Source organism: Sprattus sprattus (assembly GCF_963457725.1).
Source record: "Sprattus sprattus genome assembly, chromosome: 1".
NCBI classification, from domain to species: Eukaryota; Metazoa; Chordata; class Actinopteri; order Clupeiformes; family Clupeidae; genus Sprattus; species Sprattus sprattus.
Window position 1 is genome coordinate 58,841,817 of NC_137920.1, and position 23,528 is coordinate 58,865,344.

At 49.2% G+C, this 23,528-nt stretch overlaps 1 protein-coding gene across 1 annotated transcript in view; it reads left to right on the forward strand.

The window, feature by feature from the left end:
* auts2a (activator of transcription and developmental regulator AUTS2 a) overlaps positions 1 to 23,528 on the forward strand; it is a gene marked incomplete at its 5' end in the record, with an annotated part of 31,737 nt that extends 8,209 nt beyond the window's left edge. Inside the window, 13 exons of the mRNA XM_080845301.1 lie at positions 7,935 to 8,514; positions 9,589 to 9,869; positions 10,752 to 10,993; positions 12,808 to 12,852; positions 14,921 to 15,016; positions 15,566 to 15,637; positions 16,616 to 16,645; positions 17,080 to 17,151; positions 18,023 to 18,164; positions 18,805 to 18,885; positions 19,490 to 19,573; positions 19,906 to 20,143; positions 20,483 to 23,528. Coding sequence (XP_080701427.1) covers positions 7,935 to 8,514; positions 9,589 to 9,869; positions 10,752 to 10,993; positions 12,808 to 12,852; positions 14,921 to 15,016; positions 15,566 to 15,637; positions 16,616 to 16,645; positions 17,080 to 17,151; positions 18,023 to 18,164; positions 18,805 to 18,885; positions 19,490 to 19,573; positions 19,906 to 20,143; positions 20,483 to 21,902 — 3,383 coding nt within the window. The 3' untranslated portion in view covers positions 21,903 to 23,528. The remainder of the gene's footprint in view (positions 1 to 7,934; positions 8,515 to 9,588; positions 9,870 to 10,751; positions 10,994 to 12,807; positions 12,853 to 14,920; positions 15,017 to 15,565; positions 15,638 to 16,615; positions 16,646 to 17,079; positions 17,152 to 18,022; positions 18,165 to 18,804; positions 18,886 to 19,489; positions 19,574 to 19,905; positions 20,144 to 20,482) is intronic.

Below are 23,528 nucleotides of genomic sequence, written 5' to 3' on the forward strand. Positions count from 1 at the left end.
GTTTTAGTGCTTCCTTCAGCTCTGTTTGATGATCTTCATCTGTTTGAGTAGTATTCGTCCTTGAAAGAATGAGTGTAAATCTGTCACTCATATTCTGTCTGTTTCTCTCTCTCTCTACCTCTCTCTCTCCCTCTCTCTCTCTCTCTCTCTCTCTCTCTCTCTCTCTTTCCTTGAGTCTCTGGCTCAGGGTTGCTTTGCCACTCCTCGCCCTGTAAAATATTCCTTCATGGAAGGGACAAATATGTAAATCTGTCAATCTGTTTTTCTCCTCTGTGCACCCCTCTCTATCAGTTTCTCAATCTCTATCTGATTTGCTCTCTCTCTCTCTCTCTCTCTCTCTCTCTCTCTCTCTCTCTCTCTCTCTCTCTCTCTCTCTCTCTCTCTCTCTCTCTCTCTCTCTCTCTCTCTCTCTCTCTCCAGTCTACTGTCTAAACCCTGTGTGGTGCTTCCTGGCTGATTGTAATGAGTGTTTATGCAGCCCCACGCCTGTGAGCTGGAATTGGTCTGGAGAGAGCTCAGACCTCATCCAGGCCCCCCGTAGCCTGTAATTGATTGGACCTCGGCAAACAGCAGGGTTTTTCCTCTCTCATTTGTCCGCCTGTTTGACGCAAGTGAGCGAGGGAGAGAGAAAGAGGTTGTGAGAGGAAGATAAGTCACACACACACACACACACACACAGACCCTTGCACAATGCCATTTCCTGACAGGTAATTGGAAGAGATGCTCGGGAGGAATACAGAGAGCATAAATGAGAGAAGGAGAAAATGGTGACATGAACATGAAAGCTCTGTGGGTGTGTGTGTGTGTGTGTTTTTTCCTGGTCGTCTGCCTGCAGGAGGTCGTGGGGATCGCTCTGGCAGCGTGGGGCAGGCGGCGGGCTGTCGCCGTTTGGCCGCGAAACAGGCGAAAAGTGATCTGTTTTCCCAGCGGCTGTGACTCGGGCAGAATGTGGCTTTGGTAACGAGAGAGATGGAGGGGGTGGGGGGTCGAGGGGAGGGGGTGAGGGAAAGAGAGAGAGAGAGCGAGAGAGAGAGAGATCCCCATGGCTCTCCAGATCCCTGTCAGCTGTGACAGACAGCTGGACTCCAGTCTGTCAGCACCTCACCACGGGTGGGCTATCTTTTCCATGACTATGAACTGACACACACGCACACACTCAAACACACACACACACACACACTCACAAACACACACACACACACTCGCACACACACAGCAGGCGGCTCACCATGACCTCAGCTGCTTGAAAGCACAGCGTCATCTGCTGGCGGGGTCCGGCCCTCCCTGAGAGGAGAGGGAGGCACTGTGGCTCTAACAGGTGCGGGTGCTCCTTAACCCCTCCACCTCGCCTCCTCCTCCTCCTCCTCCTCCTCCGCCTGAGGCATTACCTGCCATTGCATCAGCCGCCGCTCCACTCTGTGGGCTTATTCTGTTTGGCTGCAGATTCAAAACACTGGGCTTTAGCTCGGGCATCACCTCGTCGTTATGTATAGTTGTGTCTTTGGTGTTCCCCAATGCACCTGAGCAGGTGTTCCCAGGGCGCCAACTGGCCAGAGACAGGATCGCTGTGTGTGTGTGTGTGTGTGTGTGTGTGTGTGTGTGTGTGTGTGTGTGTGTGTGTGTTTGTGTGTGTGTGTGTGTGTGTGTGTGTGTTGTCTTGGTGAACATAGATGCTTCCTTTCCCCACTGAAGAGAGAGTGTGTGTGTACGTGTGACTGGTGTTGTGGTAAAGTCTAGTAAAGGAAAATTGTAAGAGACGCACTGAGGAAATTACGTTGCCTTAATTTCTCACTAATGCATCCTATGACTGCGTGTCTGTGTTTGTCCTTTTGTGGTGTGAACATTTCAGCGGTGCATTAGCCAGAGCCATAAAAGCTGCTGCCTCGGAGAGTTGAGTGCCTCTGGTTTTTCATTTTCTGTTCTAATTGATTTATTGAAGTCCAAAGAGTACGATGTGTCTGATGCACAAAATAGCCCACATGCACCCGACTCGGTTGAATGGACGTCAATAACATTTCCATACCAGGAGAAGAGGTGGAGGGCTTAAGATACCTGGGCGTTCACCTGGACAACAGAGTGGACGGGGAATGTAACACTGAGGTTGTCTATAGGAAGGGACAGAGAAGACTCTACTTTTTGAGGAAGCTTAGGTCCTTCAATGTATGCAGAAAGATGTTGCATATCTTTTACCAGTCTGTTGTGGCATGTGCAATATTCTTTGCAGCCATCTGCTGTCTGCTGGGGTAGTAGCATCAGAGGCAGCGACACAGAGACACTGAACAAACTGATAAAGAAGGCTGGCTCTGTGCTGGAGCCCTTAGAGATGGTCTGGGAGAGAAGCATGTTGCACAAGCTGCTCAGTATAACGGACAACACTAAACACCTACTAACACCTACAACCTACTCCACTGCAGTAAGGACTGTTACAGGAGGTCATTCCTGTCCACTGCAATAGTCATCTACAATGACTCCCCCCTGTGGTGTGGAGGAGACTCTTCCACCGCCTAGCAATACTCAGGGCACATTTTACATTTACATTTTCATTTTTATGTAAATGTTAAAAAAACATGCGAAATTCTGCAATATTGCAGGTTTGTGACATTTAAATATTTTCAGAGAGATTTATTTCGTACGTTAATATAAATGTTTTCTTGCGCTGTAATGTTCAATTGACTCTCACCCTGCTCTGAACAGAACCCTGCCACAGCCACTCTGTTGTTGGAATTGGAAAAGCAGGGGACGGTCATCTCTGTAGGGCTTTTTGGGAGGCCAGAGCTGTGTAGTTGTGGAAGTTGAGACCTCAGAGCCACTTGCATCAAGCAAGACACACACACACTGTCTGCGAGTGGATACAGTGGGTTCAGGGGTCAGCTATGCTAAAGGTGGCGGCCTGTGAGGTGACCGGTCGCCTGCAGGGCCCTGTGATCTGACAGACAGGATTTAAACACACTTTCACCTTTCAGCTGATCAGGCCCTGGTTATTTTAAGGGATCGCAATGCAAGCGTGTGTGTGATGGGGTGGGGGGTGAGGAGTGGGATGTTCCGAAGGTCTGAAGCACCATAAATCTGTCAGGGTGTCTCCAGGCTGAGGGGCTGCTACATTCCTTCAGGCACTTGGCAACCCAGCCAGTGGGGGGTTAGGGTTAGGGAGGGAGGGGAATCTGCAGGTTAGCTGAAAAAGAGAAGAGCACCTGAGCTGATATTTAGTATTAGTGTTAAGTATATTGGAATGATATGCATATATGTGTGTGTGTGTGTGTGTGTTTAGCAAAAGGACCTTGGTTAAGCACTGGCAAGTGAGAATTATGATGTCTACGGGCCCCTAGCCTAGTCCCTGCAATCACCACATCAGAATTATCTCAAATAAGATTCCTATTTGTTCATGTTTTTGCCTGCTCTCTCTCTCTCTCTCTCTCTCTCTCTCTCTGTCAGACCTTCAGTCATTCTGGCCGCTGTCGGAGCCTCTCGTGCTGCACCACAGTAATTCCACTTGCCTGACTCTAGTAAACATTCTTCCTTTTCCAATTACACACTTCATCACTCTGCTACACCCTCTAATCTCCCGCAAATGCCATTTCATTTGGGAGGGGAATTGCGAGAAATCACTTGGAATTTCTAGTAGTTTCCTCTCCTACTGCACTTTGAGACATTTTTGTCACATCACATATCACATCAATTATGCGAGCCAGTGAACCTGGCGTAAACGTGTCCATGTGGAACGGATACTGAGGTTCCGTAAGGATACTGAGGTTCCGTTCCTATTTAATCGTGCCGGCGATTAATTTTTCGGCAAGAGCGCAAACATTCGTTTTTTGGTGCCTCGGCTCCCTTTGTTATTCTTTTCACCACCGCGTTGACTAATGCTCGCCAATTTGCACCGAGCTCTACAGTGGGAGCCAGGGCCTAAATGGGTGAAAGCAGGCTGTTCAGAGCCAGAGCGCTACGCTGCATGTGGTCATTATCAAACAGGATTAGTGAGAGCAGTCCGATGAATTGGCAGCAGTCGGCGGAGGTTGGTGTGTGTGTGGGGGTGTGCGCTGAGCTTCTCCGGGGGAGACGGGCCCCTGGCATCAGAGCGTGCCACGACCACATGCTTCGAGCCAGGATGTCATTCTCCATCTGCGTCAGCAGCAGCAGCGTGACTTTATTTCTCCTTTAGCCGAGCACCATTGGAAACCAAGGTCTGCTTCTCTGTTGTTTTTTCATTTTCCCTATTTTCATTTTCTTTTAAGAGGGCTTAATTGAGTGGAGCGAAAACTGGTCCCAGCTTAAAGACAAGAAGAAGGGTTTTGTGAAGATTTTGTGAGACTGTGAAAAGATCTTCTGTATCTCACGCTATGTTTGTAGTCAGTCGTTATCCCTCTTCTTCTCCCGCTCTCTCTCTCTCCTCCTTCCGGAATAGTGTCCCTTAGGCTCGTCCGTGGTGCAGCGCTACTTTGAGATTTGTTGATCAGGTTGTTGTTGAGAGGGATTGCCCCTTGGGATGAAGAATGATTTCCACACTCGGGAGTCTCTGTGGTCATCAATATTTACATGAAACACACAGACAAAGACAGGCACACAAACACACATTAACGTTTCTCCATTTCAAGAAGAAAACTATCAGTGTCCATGGAAGCCTTTTAAATTTAAAAGCAGCCACAGTGTTGTTTCTTTTAGTTTTTTTTGGTGAGCCAATGTTAAGAGTGTTAGGCTGTTGAGGCGCACATATTTGTTTCTAGGGATGAGGCGTGCTGCAAATTAACCCTCACGGGAGGAGGAGAGGAGGAGCAGCTCTCATCGCTAACACCTTAGCCTGGCCCTCGAGGCTTCATTACAGGAAGAATAGACTTCACCTGTCTCACCCTCTCTCTCTCTCTCTCTCTCACTCTCTCTCTCTCTAAAAAAAAGTGTTCGCACTTTTGAAAAACAACCCTCAGCAGCAGTGGGGGGGTCAGGGAGGGAGGGGGGGGGGGTGGTGGTGGTGGTGATGTTGCCTGTCTGCCTTGCCTGCTTGCCATTCTGTTTATTAAGCACTGGATGTTTTCCATGAGGGGCAGCTGCCAGAGGCCCAGCAGTGGCCAGCGCCATAGCAGCCTGGCCTGGCTGGATACATGGGAGAGGGAATAGGGAGCAGGGAGGAGGGATCAGCCCTCGGCCGGGGCCGCTGATGGACACGCAGCCATGGTGATGAGGGCATCAATGAATAGAAGAAAGCTGCAGGCAAAACAGAAAAGGCAGTTTTGTGTGTGAGAACAAACGAGGGAGAGAAAGAGAGAGAAAAAGAGAGAGAGAGAGAGAGAGAGAGAGAGAGAGAGGGAAAGCATGTCAGAGCAAATGGGATGACCGGAGCGAACTGACAGGGTTTTAATGAGTCATTCAGCCCCCTCTTTTCAAATCTGAGGGGAGCTCATTTGCAGGCGCGTCCGCCTCGAAGCATAGCTTGGAGGGTTCCACACTCCATCAGTCAGAGTTCAACTGTGTGTGTGTGTGTGTGTGTGTGTTTGTGTGTGTGCGAGTGTGCGTGTGTGCGTGTGTGTGTGTGTCTGACTGGGTTGTCAGTGCCAGACGATGAGTAAGGGCAGAGCCAGGCTTCCTAATGCAAAACAGTTCACAGCTACTGAGCCTCTGGGATGAAATTTCCCTCCCAGTCGAATGATGGTGATATTTATGTTGTGGCAGGATGTGTGGTACTTGGATGTGTGAGTGTGTTTGTGTGTGTGTGTGGGGGGGGGGGGGGGTCGGGGGTTCAGTCCACGTTTTCTTCTGTCCCCCACTCAGAGTGACAGATGTTGGACCTAATGACACGCCTGTTGGGGCTGGTCTTGGCTCAGAGGGTATCGATCGTGCTCTGCCTGGGGGGAACTTCACTGTTCCTTAATGATCGCATCACACACACACACACACACACACCCCACTGGGCTACACTGACTAAAATTGCCTGTGTTCTGTCTGTGTCAAGGGTGCCCTCATAGAGGGGCTTCTCTCTGCAGAATACAATTAAGACGGAACTGCAAAGTCATCTGGAGAAGTACTTTATCAGTTCGTAATATTTAATAACACACAGGATGTAAACGTGCACAGACTCCCACAGACAGCCACATTTCCATAAATGCGCATAAACTATGCGAATGAGTTAGATGGAAACCCAGCTACTGCAAGCCTCAAAGACACATGGGACACGTTTGATTTCCAGTCAGCAGCAAACTAATTTGAGGCCATTCTCATTCTCTTGAGTCAACCTAGGTGCATATTGTATTTTTGAGTGGTGTGTTTAAAACATTTTCTCTGGTAAAATAAATTATTTCCAGACAAGGGACCGGCAAGAACAAATCCTAGTGGAAACCCTGACACACACACACACACACACTTAAGCACAGCGCGGCACAGCCCATCCTTCTCCACTTTCCCTCGGGAGCCGATGCCAAGAGGCCCCCGGGCCCGTCATAAGGGCTTAGCCATCCATAGCACAGCCTCGGCAGGCCTCCCAGCACTCGGGGGAGCCAGCTCCAATCAACAGTTTGAGCTCAGGCTCTCTCTCTGTGTGTGTGTGTGTGTGTGTGTGTGTGTGTGTGTCTCATGGGTGCGCCCCTGGAGGGTTAAAGATAGGAGTTGATTACAGGATATATATGCGCTGCCATCTCCCCTTGAGGCACCTGGGACTCGAGCAAATCGAGCGGACTCTCAGGGGAGATGATAGCTAACTCAGGCCCTCTTTTTTCCTTCTCTCTCTCTGTCTCTCTCACTCTCTCTCTCTCTTTCTCTCTTACACACAGACATACATACACAGACTCAGAAAGAAAGAGAGATGCAGTCCCTTACCAAACTAAACTCAATGAGTGCCCCATTCAAATACAGAAAAGAATGAGATAAATATGCATGTTTACCGTGGACTTCTTTGCTGAAATACTGTCTTACAGAGATTCACACACACACGTTTTTTAATGAAATGAGTGTGTGGTGTCTGTGGACTGGGGGGGTGGGGGGGTCCCTCCTATAGGGTCCAGATGTCCACTCAGCATGGTGCATTGTGGGTAACTGGGTCATAGTCCCCTGTAGCGCCCCTCAGCTATGTGTCATGGTGTTGGCCCACCATGTCAGTCTCAGCAGCCTGTTGCTGACCCCCGCCGCTCATCCAGAACCCTCTCTGTGGTGGCCTGCCTGCAGTCAGGGCTGCTCCCCGCACAGATGGTGCAGAGACAGAGTCATGTGGAGACACACACACACACACACACACACACACTCTGTATCACTCACCAGTCTGCTGCATCTGTGTGATGTCCCCCCAACCTGTGAAAAAAAAAGGCGCCTTTGAAGTTCTGTAAAGCATTTCTAGGTCACCGGTGGACACCGGCGTGTCGGCAGAGTATCTGCTTCCCAGCGAAATGCCACGTCAAATTGGCAGGTTGGCACGGGCTCTGGCAGAACCCCGCCGTTCGCTGTTTGTTCCAGCCTCCAACGGTGGCTTCTGTCTCTCTGTTCAACACAGCGAGCGTTTGCTTATTCGACGCTGTGTTCTAATTTATCCTTCAGCCTTTGCCGTTTGTTTTGTTTGTTTGTTGTTTGTGTGTCATGTCGGCGGCGCTTTGCTTTGACAGACTTTGTTCCTCTCATCGTGCTCCTCGTCACTCAGATGTCACGATATGGAGTTTTTTGGTCACACAGGACTGGTGCTTACACAGTTTTTTTTTTTTTTTATGTGTCAGGAGCGCTTCTCGTCTGTTGTTTAGCGAGGCAGCTTGCCAAAAGCGCTTGTCTGCGCCCGTATTCCTGTGGTCTAAAAAACAAAGTGTCCCTCTGAAGGATGTGACAGCCGGGTCGAGTGCTGTAGAGAAAGCTGTCGGTGTGGGTTGACTGGGGTGACAGTGACATCTTTAGTGCTTTCCCATGCTGACTGTGCTAACCTGTGCTGTTTCTATCTCTCTCTCTCTCTCCCTCTGTCTGTCTGTCTCCAGTCCCAGATTTTGGCGTTGACCCGCTCCACACCAATGCCAGCCAAGAGCTGCGAGGCCTGGGCGTGCCCAAAGTGTCAGGCCTAGAGCGCAGCCAGGAGAAAAGCCAGGATAACGGCCGGGAGCCTCCGCCGCCCGCGCCTGCCGCCAACGCCGCCACCCCCCAGCCAAAGCCGCGTGCGCCGGTGCCTGTGCCCCCTCGCCCGCGCCCTCACCCCCTCCAGCCTCCTCTCGCTCCCCTGCGGCCCGTGGGTCAAGCTGCCCAGAGCCAGCACCCCCAGGCGCGCCACCAACAGCATCTCCAGCTCCAGCAGGCGGCGCGTCCCTCGCCTCCTCGGAGACCCCCTACTCCGTCCGCCAACCTGCCTCTCGCCCAGGGCCACGAGCCTTCTCAGGCAGCGCCCCCGCGGCCACAGCTCCTGCCCGAGCCCCCCTTGCACTCGCACCCGCGGCCACCCCCGACGCCGGGCCCCCAGCACCACCCGCCCTCCCCCGCCCTGCCCGGCCACCAGAGGCCGCTATCGCGCTGCCACCCGCGGAACCTGCCAGCCTACGGCAGCAGCCTGAGCCTCAACAGCCTGAGGTGAGTAAAAAAAGGGTTATAAACCTTGGAAACAGTGTTGCCATCGTATTACTACAGCATTGCAGCAGCTAAGCTCTGGAGTGTATGCTTGACACATTAAACATGATGTATGAGCTTAAACATGATAAATATGAGCTCTTAAACAATGAGTGAAGACAAGAGCGATTTTCAGCATCCTTTATGGTTTACACACACACACACGCACACACACACGCACACACATCCAACCTCAGGCTCAACACATTCACACACACACACACTTCTTGTACACACATTGGAACATATAGTACGCATGTGAAGTATCTTGTAACACACACAGAACACTTCCACATGCTGCCAATATGCAGCACAGCGGTGATCCAGCTCCTCTCCTGCTTACCATCCACACTGACAGGATTACACCCCTGGCTTCTGTCTACCTCAGCCGCCTCAGTGTATGTGTGTGTGCATGGCATCCAGTGTGAATAATTATGGGACAGCTGGAGAAAATGAGCTTTAGGGCTTAGTGTCCCAGGGAGAAGTGGTCCAGGAACAAAGGCCGACTCAGCTCTCTTCTCCCCCCACCGTCTCTTCTCAGGCCTTATGCAAAAAGCCAACCCCCCCCCCCCCCCCCACATAATCTACTGAGCCAAGCGGAGCACAGCCACATCCACGACTACTCTGGGGAAAGGACACACGCACGCAGGCTGGCAGGCAGGCATGGACCAAGCCCACATAGGGTATCATGTTCAGAGGGGCTTTCTAGCTCTTAGGGTTAGCTAGGGTGTGTCAACAGCAGTTGGTATTAGTGTTGGAGTCTGTGTTATTCTCTGGGGCCCTATGTCTTTAGAAGGTCGTGTTAGATTATCATGTGCCGGAGAACTTACTGACAGGCAACATGTGTGGATTCAGGTGGTGCGTTACTGTATTACACTTGAGTCTTTCTGCTCTTGATGAGTGTCTCTGTGTGAAATTGTCTCCAGATGTGAAGTTGAAGCTATGAATGATGCTAATTGTTTCTCTCTTTCTCTCTCTCCCTTCCTCCCTGTGTTTCCTCTCCATTCTCCCTCTCTCCCTCTGTCTGTCCTTTTCCAGCAGCAGTCGCAGCAGCACTCCAGGGAAGTCCCACAGCGGGGCCCCTCCTCCAACTCCACCCCCGCACCTGCCCTCGCACCAATCTGCCCCCCCTGGAGCGGGCGCCTCCTTCCCGCTGCCCCTGCCGGCCAACCCCGCGGCGCCCCACACCTTCCCCTCGCCCCACCCCCACCACCCCAGCATGTTCGCTCCCCCCGCTGCGTTGCCCCCGCCTCCTCCTCTGACCTCCAACACCCTGCCTGCGCCCGGACACCCCGCGGCCGCCAGCGGAGCCTACTCAGGTACCTACCCACAATGCACCACGCCGTGCCGCACCAACACTCCTCCGGGGGGCTCATCCACACTTTTGTTCTCCTGTCCTCTTCACATCGCTCTCCTATTTTCTTCTTCCTCTTTTCTTCGCTTGACTCATCATCCTGTTATTACCTGCTGCCGCCTCGGCTCCTCTGCATCTCCTATCATGGCACTCAGATAACTGATAACTGCTCTTATCACCTCCATCATCCACTGAGCCACAGAGAACTGACTGCTAGGGCACAGATACAATCTGTCTAGAAGATGTATTAAGGTGTGTGTGTGTGTGTGTGTGTGTGTGTGTGTGTGTGTGCGTGTGTGTGTTTGTGTGTGTGTGTGTGTGTGTGTGTGTGTGTGTGTGTGTGTGTGTGCGTGTGTGTGTGTGTGTGTGTGTGTGTGTGTGTGTGTGTGTGTGTGTGTGTGTGTGTGTGTGTGTGTGTGTGTGTGTGTGTGTGTGTGTGTGTGTGTGGTGTATGTGCGTGTGGTATGTACATACCATTTATTTGATAATGTTTTACTTGCGGTGGGGGTTAACACTTTAACACTCTGTTAAAGTGGAAAAGCCTTGAAATAATATATAACCAGGCCGTCACAGATATAAAGAGTCCCATTTTAAAGATAGTACATTACCTGTCAGTCCTTTACAGGCATTTGTTAAGCAAATCCATATCCAAATCTCTGAGAGCTGAACCTGCTATGGTTGGCACCTTGCCTAAGTGTAGGAACTAGATTAATCACCTGAGCGGCTCAGTAGCTTGATACCTCAGTGTATGCCCATCTAACGTCGCTCCTTCTCTCTCTCTGTCCCTTCTCTTTCTCTCCCTGTCTCTCTCTCTCTCTCTCTCTCCCACTCTGTCTCCCTCCCGCAGAGCAAGACTTGCTGAGGCAGGAGCTGAACAATCGCTTCCTGGCCTCGCAGAGCGCCGACCGCGGGGCCTCGCTGGGCCCACCGCCCTACCTGCGCACCGAGTTTCACCAGCACCAACACCAGCACCAGCACCAGCACCAGCACACACACCAGCACACACACCAGCACACCTTCACCCCGTTCCAGCATCCGGCCATCATGCCCACGCCTGCACCACCCATGGTGCGTACCCCAGCCAGAAATGTGAGGATAAGTAGAACACAATTCCAAAAAGAACGAAACGTATCAAACTGTTATGAAAAGGATGTCTGTGGTGTGGTGTGGTGTGGTGTGTGTGGTGTGGTGTGGTGTGGTGCGGTATGGGGTTAGTGGGAGGTGGAAGAAGGGTTTGGGTCTGGGGTTGATGAGTGGTCCTTTTCAAAGAGTAATGCAGTTTGAGGTGGGTGCACGAGAGCAGAAAGCCTGTCTCGTCTGACTGCTATAATGTATGGCAGGCCTGGTCCGAGGGCGCTAATGCTAATGCTAGCTCCCGTTTACAGACGAAAGCCAGACAGCCTTTTCCCACTGAATGGGCCAGTCCCCCCCTACTAATGACAGTTCTTCCATTAGCCATCCAACCTCATGCGCATGACGTATGTGTACTTAGGGTTAGGTTTGCTAGTCTGTGTAACACAAAGTGAGCCAGCCAACCGTGTGTCAGAGTTGCTCACATTTTTCCATTCAGTGGGAGAGAATTGAGAATCACTTCTTCCAACCGCTGATACTCTGCAGGCTACCTCATTTTTTGGGTTACCAAGACTAACAAGCATATTATAGGTTATTGCTAGGTCACAGAGGTTGGGGTTTATTTAAATGTTTTGATGCTTTATTTGCTCAGTTCTTAAAAAGGAAAGTTAGGTCAGTGTTTTCTAATCAAATTCAGTTGAATGAAACTAAATTGAATAGTTATAAGATGGATTTCATTTGTAATAAGGGACACAGAGAACATAGTCAGCACATACTACAGCACCCATTTAGCAGACAACCATTATGTAGGAACAACAGAGTAGAACATTTCTGAGTGGGTGAACTCACTTGTGTAAGTGTGTGTGTGTGTTCCTTTTGATGTCTCTCTCTCTCTCTCTCTCTCTCTCTCTCTCTCTCTCTCTCTCTCTCTCTCTCTCTCTCTCTCTCTCTCTCTCTCTCTCTCTCTCTCTGTTCCAGAGAGCTGCCAGTAACAGCTCCCGAGCAGCTCGTCTCAGTTTCAGCCAAGCTTTGAGAATTCATGCGAGTTTATCCCTGCCGGCTCTAATGACATCACCGAGTTTAGCAGGAGAGGGGTTCATGTTACTTGACCAAGGGCTCTGGGCTGGTAGTGTGCAGTTCATCTGAGGCCCAACAGCTTTAGAAACCATACACACACACACACTGTTTCTCCTTTCCACACACATGTTAATTTGCTCACACACACATACTCACCCTAAGGTCTCCCATGCTTTGTGTGAATATGTTGACTTGAGACGCTTTGACATCTAATGAGGGCATAAAACCCTATATGCCGGAGAACCGCAGCAGTCTTGCCACGAGACCAGGGAAACAGATCTCGCTGGATCTAGTTTAGATTACTTTAAGGTTCGAAAGCGTCAGTAAGTAAAGGAGCAGGTAGCGTTTGAAGTAGAGCTGTGGCCGTTTCACAGGTCACCACAGTAACGGACTGGGCCAAGTAAAGAGAAGAGTCACGGAGTTTGACCACTAATGAGACCAGTAGAGTGGAATCATGTCGAGTTCCCCAAAATGGCAAATCAACCACGAGATGCCATTTTTAAAGTATTTTTAGCTGACAGACACACACACTACCTCATAAACTGGTGATTTATTCGCTCAGTGTTGCTTTTGGGAGAGACAAGGCCAGATTGTATAAGAGTGTTGAATTGAAGCTCGCCAAGCGTGTCATCCAAAAGAAAGAAAGAAAGAAAACACGTCACTTGGGAGCTAAAATGAGAGAGAAAAAAATCTTTTGTCTTGCCACTCCTATGCGTTTGTGTGTCTAAGTTCTGTTTGTTTCATTCCTTTCACAGTTTGAAAAATTCCCGTCGAAAGTCGACCCCTTCTACAGGCACAGCGTGAGTTCCCGCACTGTTTATCTGTTTTTGGTCTATTAGCTAACGTGTTCCCCCACCATCCCCACCCCGCTGGCCTGCCTGCCTGGTCACTCATCTGTAGCTGCCCATGGCTGTTAGGCTGTCTGTCTGTGTGTCTGTTTGTCTGTCTGTCTGTCTGTCCGTCCATCTGTCTGTCTGTCTGTCTGTCTGTCTGTCCGTCCATCCCTCTGTCTGTCTGTGTCTGTCTGTCTGTCCGTAGCTGCTTTGCCCTCTCCATCCATGTTCTCCCCCAAAAGATGCACTAGTACTGTTAAGTGAGAGATGCACCAGTACTGTTTAGTGAGAGATGCACCAGTACTGTTTAGTGAGAGTAAGTGCCATAGCTTGAGTGAGTTCCATAGATCGTCCGACTTTCATGAAGACAGAGGTGCGGGAGACAGATGAGTGTTAACAGAGAGATTGTCTCTAATTACGTATTAATTGCTTACTTGGATATAATTGCTTATTTACATTTGTGATTGCACCAAATTGCTTATTTATGAATGATTGCTCCAGGGCAATATAAGCACCCTAAAATTTCCAAAATGTGATTAGCAGATAATCTAGAGTAGAGTGGCAGCCCCGTCTTCATTATTCTGTCATTAAGTTACCCTCAGTCTACAAGATTGATCTCGCAGAATATGATGCTCTCTACTAGTTTTATAGTAAACCTGTAAAGTAGTCACATAGTGACTCTATTGTTTGACTCTGGCCAATGTAATAGCTAACTCTCTCATGGACCTCTCTCACGTCAAGTATGGAACTGTTTCAGAGAGTGTCTAGCTAATCTAGCTAGTCATTGTGTAGCATTTGGTCAACATGCAGACTTTTGGATAACTACTCATCACGTATCGTGCTATTACATTACATTTACATTGAGTCATTAAACAGACGCTTTTGTCCAAAGCGACAGACAAGGGAGAGAACAGTCAAGCTACGAGCAATAGAGACCTAGTGTAACAATAAATACTATTTTACATAAGAAATAGAAATAAAGTGCAGGAATGTTACTGCTGTAAGTGCAAGTTAAGTACTAGTAGAAGTGCAAGTACGTACATTGCTATTAGTCTGCTTACTGGTAGTGCCTGCTGGTTCATTTACCTATGTTAACATCTCTTCATTCCACATATTGTAGCATTGATTTTGGCACAGGGTCTTAGATACATGCGTTTTATTTTCTCCATCTCATAGCGCATGCACCGTGTGTGTTTTTGTGTCCCGGCTGGTGCGACCTTATGCCATCAATTACTCCAGTGGTGCGTTGAGGTTATTCAGCCACTGCTCACAATGAGCGTAAAAGCAGCAATTACACCCAAGACACACGGCCTCCTTACCAGAGCCATCACCATAATCACAGCTCTTTTCAAAGTGACCCCCATTTGAAACAAACCTCTGTGTAGAACAGTGAGTTAGCTTTGTGTCAGTTCGAAATTACAGTATGTTCTTTTCATGCGTTCTGTAATCAGTATAATTATTATTTTGTAGCTGTCAAATCATTTCTCGAAGCAAGGTCACTTCTCTTTTTGTCTTTTTTCCCCTGTTATAGTCTCTAAATGTCGATTATATGCTTCATGCACATGGTAATTGAGTGTCAGGCTCAGAAGGCTGATTATTTTAATATCTTGGGTGGAAATGCTTGCTCTGCTTTTGTCTTTAAAATCAGACACGGCTGTAAGTCGCCACGGTTAGTATGTGTCAGTAAGTGTTCATGTTAGGCTGCAACAGAAAGTTGTAATTATGGTGTGTATAAGATAGTATGTAAGTATAGTTCAAAGTTAAGGGTGGCATTTTTTTAATCGAAAAGGCTGCCGGATTCCCTCAGGCCTACAAAAACCCATTTAATTCTGGGTTGAGAGTTAGTTGTGAGTGAAAAGACATTTGAGAATAGGAGCTCTCTCTCTTGGATCAAGTAGTCTCTCCATCACAAGAAGTGTCACCTCATAATCCTTGAGGAAGTTGGCTTTCTGCAGCAGCTGCAGCGTTTCACTGTGCTCCGTGTTCAAATATGAACTCCGTGCTGAAACAGTCTTTTCTCTGGATCTTTTCTCAGCTGTTCCACTCCTACCCTCCGACCGTGTCTGGCATTCCCCCCGTCATCCCCCCCAACGGGCCCTTTGGATCTCTACAGGGGGCCTTCCAGCCCAAGGTACACAGACACACACACACACACACACACACACACACACACACACACACACACACTTGTACCACACACCCCCTCATACCCACTGTACCACACCAAAGCATACCACACCCTGCACTAATGCAGTATGTGATTCCAGCATGTATTTATTCTCTCAGTGAAGTCCTCCATCCTTGTGAAAAGCAATAGCATTGATGTGGATCAGGGCGTCTCTGTCCTGCCTCTGTATGTTTCCCATCTCAGCCTTCCCCAGACACACCTGTTCAGAGTTGACATTCCACTATAATGCCCAGGATTAGCTCATCTAGGCTAGCGCTAATGATTTCAGCTAAGTGTGCTACAGCACAGAAAGATGTAATATATCATAAATGATGTAATACATCTTAAATGTATTTATTTATTACAGGAGGAAAAGATAACAGGAACAGGGCCCTGTGTGGGTTTTATATGCAGTGCTGGGTTAAGGTGTAACCTGTGTGAGACATGAGTGTGTCACCGGCTTTGCTGAGGGTCATTGGTGCTCTTCTTCACTGTGGTTTCTGTGTCCCTCAGACGTCCAATCCCCTTGATGTGGCAGCCAGACCTGGGGCCCTTCCCCACGCCCTGCTCCAGAAGGATCCTCGGGTACATACACACACACACACACACACACACACACACATACACACACACACACGCGCATGCACACACATGCAGATATGCACATATAAATACATAGTTCACACACATAAACACACAAAAACATAAAGAAAACAGACACACACACTCACACACAGATGCACATATACACATATAAATTCACAGTTCACACACATACACACACAAAACTATAAAGAAAACACACACATACACACCAAATACACACACACACACACACCCTCATGCATATGGACGCACACACAAAACACCCACACTCACTCTTATTATTTCTAATGGCAGTGGGAGGAAGATTAATGAGATCAATTTGCAGTCCAGTTGCCACTAAACCTTATGTGGATATGGGCTTTATTGATCTGGGGATTCTTAGCAGGCTCTTATTTCAGATCAGTTTTCAAGGCTAACCCATTAGTTTGTACCACCCCCCTCCCCTCTCTCTCTCTCGCTCTTGGAGACTATTTAAGATTATCTCCCTTGCAGTAGAAGAGGGGGATGAATTATCCATCTCTGAAACTGTCTTGATTTGAATCAATGTCCGTGTTTAAACCCTACCACATGTCCATGCTGGCCGATTAGCTCAGTTGTGTGTTTGGCCAGGGCGAGCCGGCCGGCATCTTGTGTCGGCCATGTTGAACAGCTTGCGCTGTTGGTATGCAGTGGGCCACTGGGCGCCTGAGGGGACTGTGAGAAACGGGCTAATTATTCCCAGCAACGCTTCATTAGAAAGGGAAATTTGGACATTTTAATTTGGTCAGTAATGAAGCGATGTTCAGTGGCTAATTAGAAGTGTTGAGTGACAGATGTGTAACCAAGCCTCTCTCTCTCTCTCTATTTCACCATCTTTTCTCTGTGTTTCTGTCATTCTCCCTCTTTCTCCTTCGTCCCCCTCTTTCACTCTTTTTCCCATTCTTTCTCCACCACCTCCTTTTGTCTCTGGTTTTGTAGTTGACGGACCCATTCAGGCCGGTTCTCAGGGTAAGTGCTTTATTAGTGACACAGTCAGCGTCTCTGTGGGCTCCCGCAGAATGTGTGTGTGTGCGGGGGGGGGGGGGGGGTAGGGGGGGGGATCTCAGCTCAGCTTTGTTTTTAATTAGCGTCTGAAAAAAAAGAGCTCACATAGAAAAGCAACACACCCATCTAGACATCCATCAAATGGAGCTAGTAACCTTCACAAATATGACATAATATCTGTAAACATGTACGAGGACAGAATTAGTGTGCAAAACAGTACATCATTTCATTAGTTTGGACTATTTTAAAACTCGTTATCATAGTTGCTGGAAATGAAGCGCTTTATTTGTAAGACATATCATACCATTGGGATGTTGAGATTGTCTGTTAAGCTGTTACGTGGAGCATTGAGTATTGGTTGCATCTGACGCCTGAGGTCTTGCTCTTTGGCTCAGCAGAAACCAGGGAAATGGTGTGCCATGCACGTCCACATCGCCTGGCAGATCTACCACCACCAACAGAAGGTCAAGGTGAGTCCTCAGCTAAGCCTCACAGAGCTCCCCTTTGTGTGTGTGTGTGTGTGTGTGTGTGTGTGTGTGTGTGTGTGTGTGTGTATGTGTGTGTGTATGTGTGTGTGTGTATGTGTGTATGTGTGTGTGTGTGTGTGTGCCAGGGTGGGTGGGGGATAACAGGATGACAGCAGATCCACCCCAGGGTCATATTTAAAACTGATCTCTTTTGTCCAGAGAAAGCGCAGTAGGTGTGTAAGTGTGTTCACAATGACGGTGTGCTTGTGTGTGTCTGTGTTTGTGCGTGTTTTTTTTCTCAGAAAGGGCTGGAAGGGCTCATAAGGTTGCGTATTGATCTCTCAGAGATCTCCGATAACTGTTGGCTCTGTTATTATCAGATAACAGGTGCCCTCTGACCCCAATCGGTGTCTGGCATTCTCCACCCTACACACAAGACAAGCATTCTCCCACCTTCACACAAGACAGGCATTTGCTCTCCACACCAGACTGCGGGCTAGCTCCAACTCCATTAGGACAGGACAAAAAAAGACCATTTTATACACCACTGAGCTTTGAAACGCCTTCTATAACAACAAACACTTGACAACCATTTATAAACATCAATGCCACACTGAGCTGATTAAAGATCAGTGTGAATTGTGTTTAGCAACACAGATGTTTGTGCATGGGGGAATAATAGTATAGCTTTGAATGCATCTAAGGCGGCCAGTGTAGAGGACTGCTGTGGTCTGTCATTTACGTGATTCTAATGAGGAAATTACTATCTAGGCCACCGATTGGCTAAAGTCTGGTAATGTTCCACATTTTATAGTGTTGCGGTGAGGCAATAGTGTTTTTCATGTGGTCTTCTCTGTGGTGTGCCGTTCTCCAGCAGCAGATGCAGGTCGATCCCCACAAGCTGGACTTTGGGTTCAAGCCGGAGTTCCTGAGTCGACCACCAGGCCCCAGTCTCTTTGGCGCGATCCATCACCCCCACGACTTGGCCCGCCCCGCAACACTCTTTTCAGCTGCAGGTGAGCGCATGTGTAAGTGTATGTGTATGTGTGTGTGTGTGTGAGATAAACCACAGATTACAGTTGTTGTTATACTGTTATTAATCATGCACAGTGGAGATGGATGTCTCCGTCTAGTCTTGTGGTCTCCTTCAGTTGTTTTTTTGGCGCCCTGTTGGTGTGACACTTTACACGCTTGCACATATACATTACGCTGGACAAAGGCACAGAATTGTCCTCAGCTATGCCAGTATCTACACAGCTGCATTCAGAGATTACAGCGATGGCAGATCGACTCGGGCCATAATGACTTTAATGATGGGAAATAAGCAAGCAACGGGGAACATATGATAAAGCCTATTGTGGCACCACAGTGCACTGCATAGCTGAGCATAGCTGCCTTATCTCATCTGTATGCAGGCTGGGTCCTCCGCTGTTTATCTCACTCCCCCACTGTGTCATTAGGTGCTTGACATTGCAGAACAGACATGTCTGTCAAGGCGTTAGGTGAATACCCAACAGACATAAATAGACAGTGTTAACAGTGCCACACACACACACACAGCAGCTAGGCCCACGCAGACACACGCAGACACACAGCAGCTAGGCCCACGCTGCCACACAATACGCTAATGTGTCTTTCTTCCTCTCTCTCTCTAAGGTTCCACGCACCCCTCGGCCACACCCTTCGGGCACCCGCCTCATCACCCTGGCAACTTCCTCACGCAGGCGTCCCACCTAGGTAATCCTCGTAAGTCAGCCCACCCTCTCGTCCCCACATCCATCACACTCAATTCTCACTCTCACTCTCACCTCACACACACACACACACACACACACACACACACACACAGCTCATCTCAATCACACACAACGACAAAACGGTTTAGTTATAGAAAACACACACATACACGCACACACACACACACACACACACACACACACAGCTCATCTCAAACACACATCTCACACAGCAGCGTGTTAGCACAGGACCACAAACCTGTAAGTCATCATACCAGGCGGTTATAAAGGCTTATTTGGGGAAGACTACCTCTCCCTCACCAACTCACTAACTGGCTTATTTAGGTGACTGACTAGAAAAAAAACAGGCGCGTAAATAATAGCACAAAGCTAAGGCCCACTTCACAAAGGAGTATAAATAAAATATAAACATCTACATTGTTTATTTTCATAGAAGCCGGCCATAGTCGTTAGCGTGTGTGTGGGTGTATTTTCTAACATTTAGTTGTTGTGCCTGTGTTAGTAGGTGTGCATGTTTTGTGTGTGTGTGCGTGCGTGTGTGTGTGTTTTCTATAACTGAACCGTTTTGTCGTCATCTATCACAGAGTCGTTCAGTAGGCCGCCGGGCTTCGGAAGTCTGGGAGCTCTAAGCACAGCTGCCTTCGGAGGCCTGGGGAACCCAGCGCTCAGTAAGTCCCCAGATCTCTACTGACTCAGACCACAATAAAATACTTATTTCCATTTAGATTAGAGGTGCAGTCCTTGGTTATAATTCAGTACTTTTCATCAAATTCAGCTAAATTCTCCTCAAGGGCCTCTAACTAACAGTCTACTGTGCATAAATAAAAAGCAGTCCTGGCCCTTTAAATGGGAAACCGGACCGTGTATTTGATTGGCTGTTCAACTTAGAATATCAACAAGCCTTTGGTCAAGTTTGAGGCTTTGCACGTTTAATCTAAATCTGCTTCCATGTCTTTAGTGATGCTGTTCCTAACTGGTTTTCTCCGTTACCTCTCAACAGCACCTAACTCCATGTTCGGCCACAAGGAGGCGCCAAATGGACAGCAACCCTTCGGTGGCAGCCACGAGCCCTGGAACCGCCTTCACCGCACGCCGCCCTCCTTCCCCACGCCACCGCCCTGGATCAAGCCCAGCGAATCAGAGCGCAGCGCCTCCGTAAGCTCGCACGAACGAGACCGGGAGAGGGATCGCGAGCCTGACAAACATGACTCGTCCGCTAACAAGGATGATAAGGACAGGTGGGTGAAAAAAATAACTGGTTAAAAAAACTGATATAATAACAAATAAAGTGCAGGAAGAATAAACATCAAGTTTTTTTGTTTGACTACCATTACAGTAGTTCATTCTTTGGGAAACCAAACCCTTGATTCAGGCTTTATTTTTTAAATAATACAAGTAACCTGCAAACACTGGAGAAAATGTACGTTATCATACACCACTTTGGGTCATCATATATGTACCTAGAGAGGAGTATCGGAACTCTCTTCATCAAAAGTCTTTTTAAGAGCATGGTAACCCATTTGAAGTACCTCAGTATCATATGAGTAACAGTGAGATTGCTGTGCTTTGTTCTATAGGGACAGTGCAGAGAAGCGACACCCGAGCCACCCATCACCCATCCCCGTCAACCCACTCAGCCTGCTGGGACTTAACCGGCCGCCGGAGCCCCAGAGGAACCACCGGCCACCCTCCGAGCCCCGTGACAAGGACAAGGACAAGCCCAAAGAGCGCGAGAGGGACCGGGAGAGAGAGAGGGAGCGCGAGCACCCGGAATCCTGGAAGGAGGCCGGTGGCGGCCTGGATGAGCACAAGCTCAAGGAGAACCACCACCACCACGGCGGAGACAAGGACACGGCGGTCATCCACGACGGCCGGATGTCTGAGGAGAAGCCGGTGGGGAGGGTGAGCACGTCGCCCTACATGCGGCCCGGTGCGGTCGGAGGCCTGGAGCGGGCCAACGGCGGGCTGAGCCGCGAGACGCTGGACAAGAAGGCGGAGGTGCTGTACGGGGAGGCGCAGAAGAAGAGCCACGAGGTGAAGGTGAAGGAGGAGCGAAAGGAGGAGCCGGACAGAGGCCGGACCCCCAACCGGACCCCCAACCGGACCCCCGAGCACCCGCACACGCATCCGCACCAGCATCCGCACTCGCACCCGCCGCAGTCGCTGGGGCCGCCCATGCCCACACTGCACCCGCCCTCCTCCATGTCCCTTCCCATGGGCATGGCCAGCGTGCACCCCATGAACAGCATCGCCGGCCTGGACAGGACTCGCATGGTGGGGCCCTTCATGGGCATCAGCCCCATCCCGGGGGCCGAGCGCTTCCCCTACCCGGCCTTTCACTGGGACCCCATGAGGGACCCGTACCGGGGCCTGGACATCCACCGCAGGGACCCTCTGGCACGGGACCTGCTGCTTAGGAACGAGCAGCTGCACCGGCTGACAGGGACGGGACCGAGGCTGTATGAGGCGGAGAGGTCTTACCGGGACCGCGAGCCGCACGACTTCAACCGGGAGGCGCACGCGGCGGTGCACGCAGCACACGCGGCAGCGTTGTCGATGGAGCATCGGCGGGACCAGGAGCGGCACCTGGACGAGCGTGAGCGCCTGCACGCGCTCCGTGAAGACTACGAGCATGCAGCCGCAGTGGCAGCAGCCGCCGCACGCCTCCACCCCCCTTCCGTTCACCACCTGGACGCCCACGCCCACGCCCATGCCCACGCGCACCTGCCCCACCACGCCCTCATGGCCCCAGGCCTCCCCACCATGCACTACCCGCGCGTTAGCCCCGCAGCCGCCGCAGCAGCCGCTGCCGCAGCAGCTGCCCATCAAAACGGAATTCTCAACAAGACCCCGCCCACGGCCTCACTGAGCGCCCCGCCCCCCCTCATCTCTTCGCTGGGGACACGCCCTGTCTCTCCTCGACGGACTACCCCCCTGAGCACGGACCTCAGAGACAGACCACCCTCACACACACACAAGGACATCGAGGCGCGATGAAACTGACTCTTCCCCTCACACACACACACGTGCCCAAGATCTGTGCCTGACAGACTGATATGGAACTCAAAGCAAGCACTTAACCCTGGGCAGATGAGACTGCATCATACCTGTGTATATTAAATCCCAGGAGAAAGGCTCACTGAAATGCTTTTTATCCTGTTTTTTTTTTTCCTTTTGTAAAAATTTCAAATCAATTACGAATAGCGAACAGTTCTCTGAACAACTGAACATTTTGCATACATTTTATCCTATCTGCTCCTGCTTTTTGTGTGGCCTCCGTTTGTACAGAAACCTGCTCTGAAGCGACGAGAATGGCACGGACAGATGGACAGATGGACAAAACACCCCCATCCAAGAGAGCACTGTGTTTGGAATGTACAGCTACGTCAATACATTACTGAGGCGGTCAAAATGTGTAGATAATGTGTATAGTCAACGTTCTCACTCCTTAAGCTAAAATCAAGGTACAAAAATATGCAAAAGGGTGTTTCTGAAAGCTTTACTTTGAACAAATGTACATAAAGGATATGAAGATTGAAGTGCAGAATGTGCTGTTTTTTTTCACATTGGTTTTCTTGCTCAGTTATGGCTACCAGTGGCTTCTTGGCAAGGCTCACTTTACATCACTCCCAGACACTCCCCATCCGCCCTAACTCTCAGTCCAACGCCCCCTCAACTATGCAACACATGGGACCCCGCTAACTCTCCCTTTCCACCTCTGAATCTCACCATCTGACCTTCCTCTCTCTATCTCTCTCTTTATCTTGCTCTTTACCTGTATCCTTCTCTTCTTCTTCCCTTCTGTTCCTGTCATTCTCACCTCCTCTTTCTCTCCCTTGCTCTCACACACATCTAACTGACGCCCCAGTCCTGCACTCTCTCCACAACCAGAGCATCCCATGTAGTTTGGGAAGGTGAATTTATTTACCCAGTATGCACAGACAATACAAATCACATTTTCGACTTGTTTTGTGGTGACAATCCTTATCATTGTGTTTTTGTAGAGGTATATTTATATCTATATTTTTGCTGCATCGTCCAACCATTGAGGTCACTGACCACAATGTAGAATGTTTCGTTTGAGCAACGTCTTCTGTTGTGGAGAGAATGCACACCAAACATAACAAACACCTTTTTTCTCGGCTCAAGGAGTGATAAGTCGTGTCTGGCGATTTGAAAATTAGTTCCCGTTGGTCTAACAGTGTATTAAAGTGCTATCCTAAGCTGTTGTATCTACAAAACTAAAAAGACAAAAAAGCTAGAAGTCTAAACTGTGGACGAGTCGGTTTTTAAATGGGCAAAGATCTATTTTAGTAGTCCACCGATAGGCTTAGTTGTGCGCTTCAAACTCTGTGAGATTCAGATGTTGTGCAGTGTTTTTCTTTTTTTTTAAATCAAACATTAAAAATGTTCACAGGAGCAGTAGTGGTTAGTCAATGAGTATTGCAAAGAGATTGTTAACAGAAACTTTTTTGCTGTCTATCATGTACGTAAGAAAATGAAGTCCTTTCTAGATCATGTACAAAATGAAAAAAAAAGTGAAGCGACTGAATCTTCAGCATGCTCCTCATTTAAACTTGTGTTATGTAAATTGTGCCATGTTATTAAAAAATGTGAGCTAAA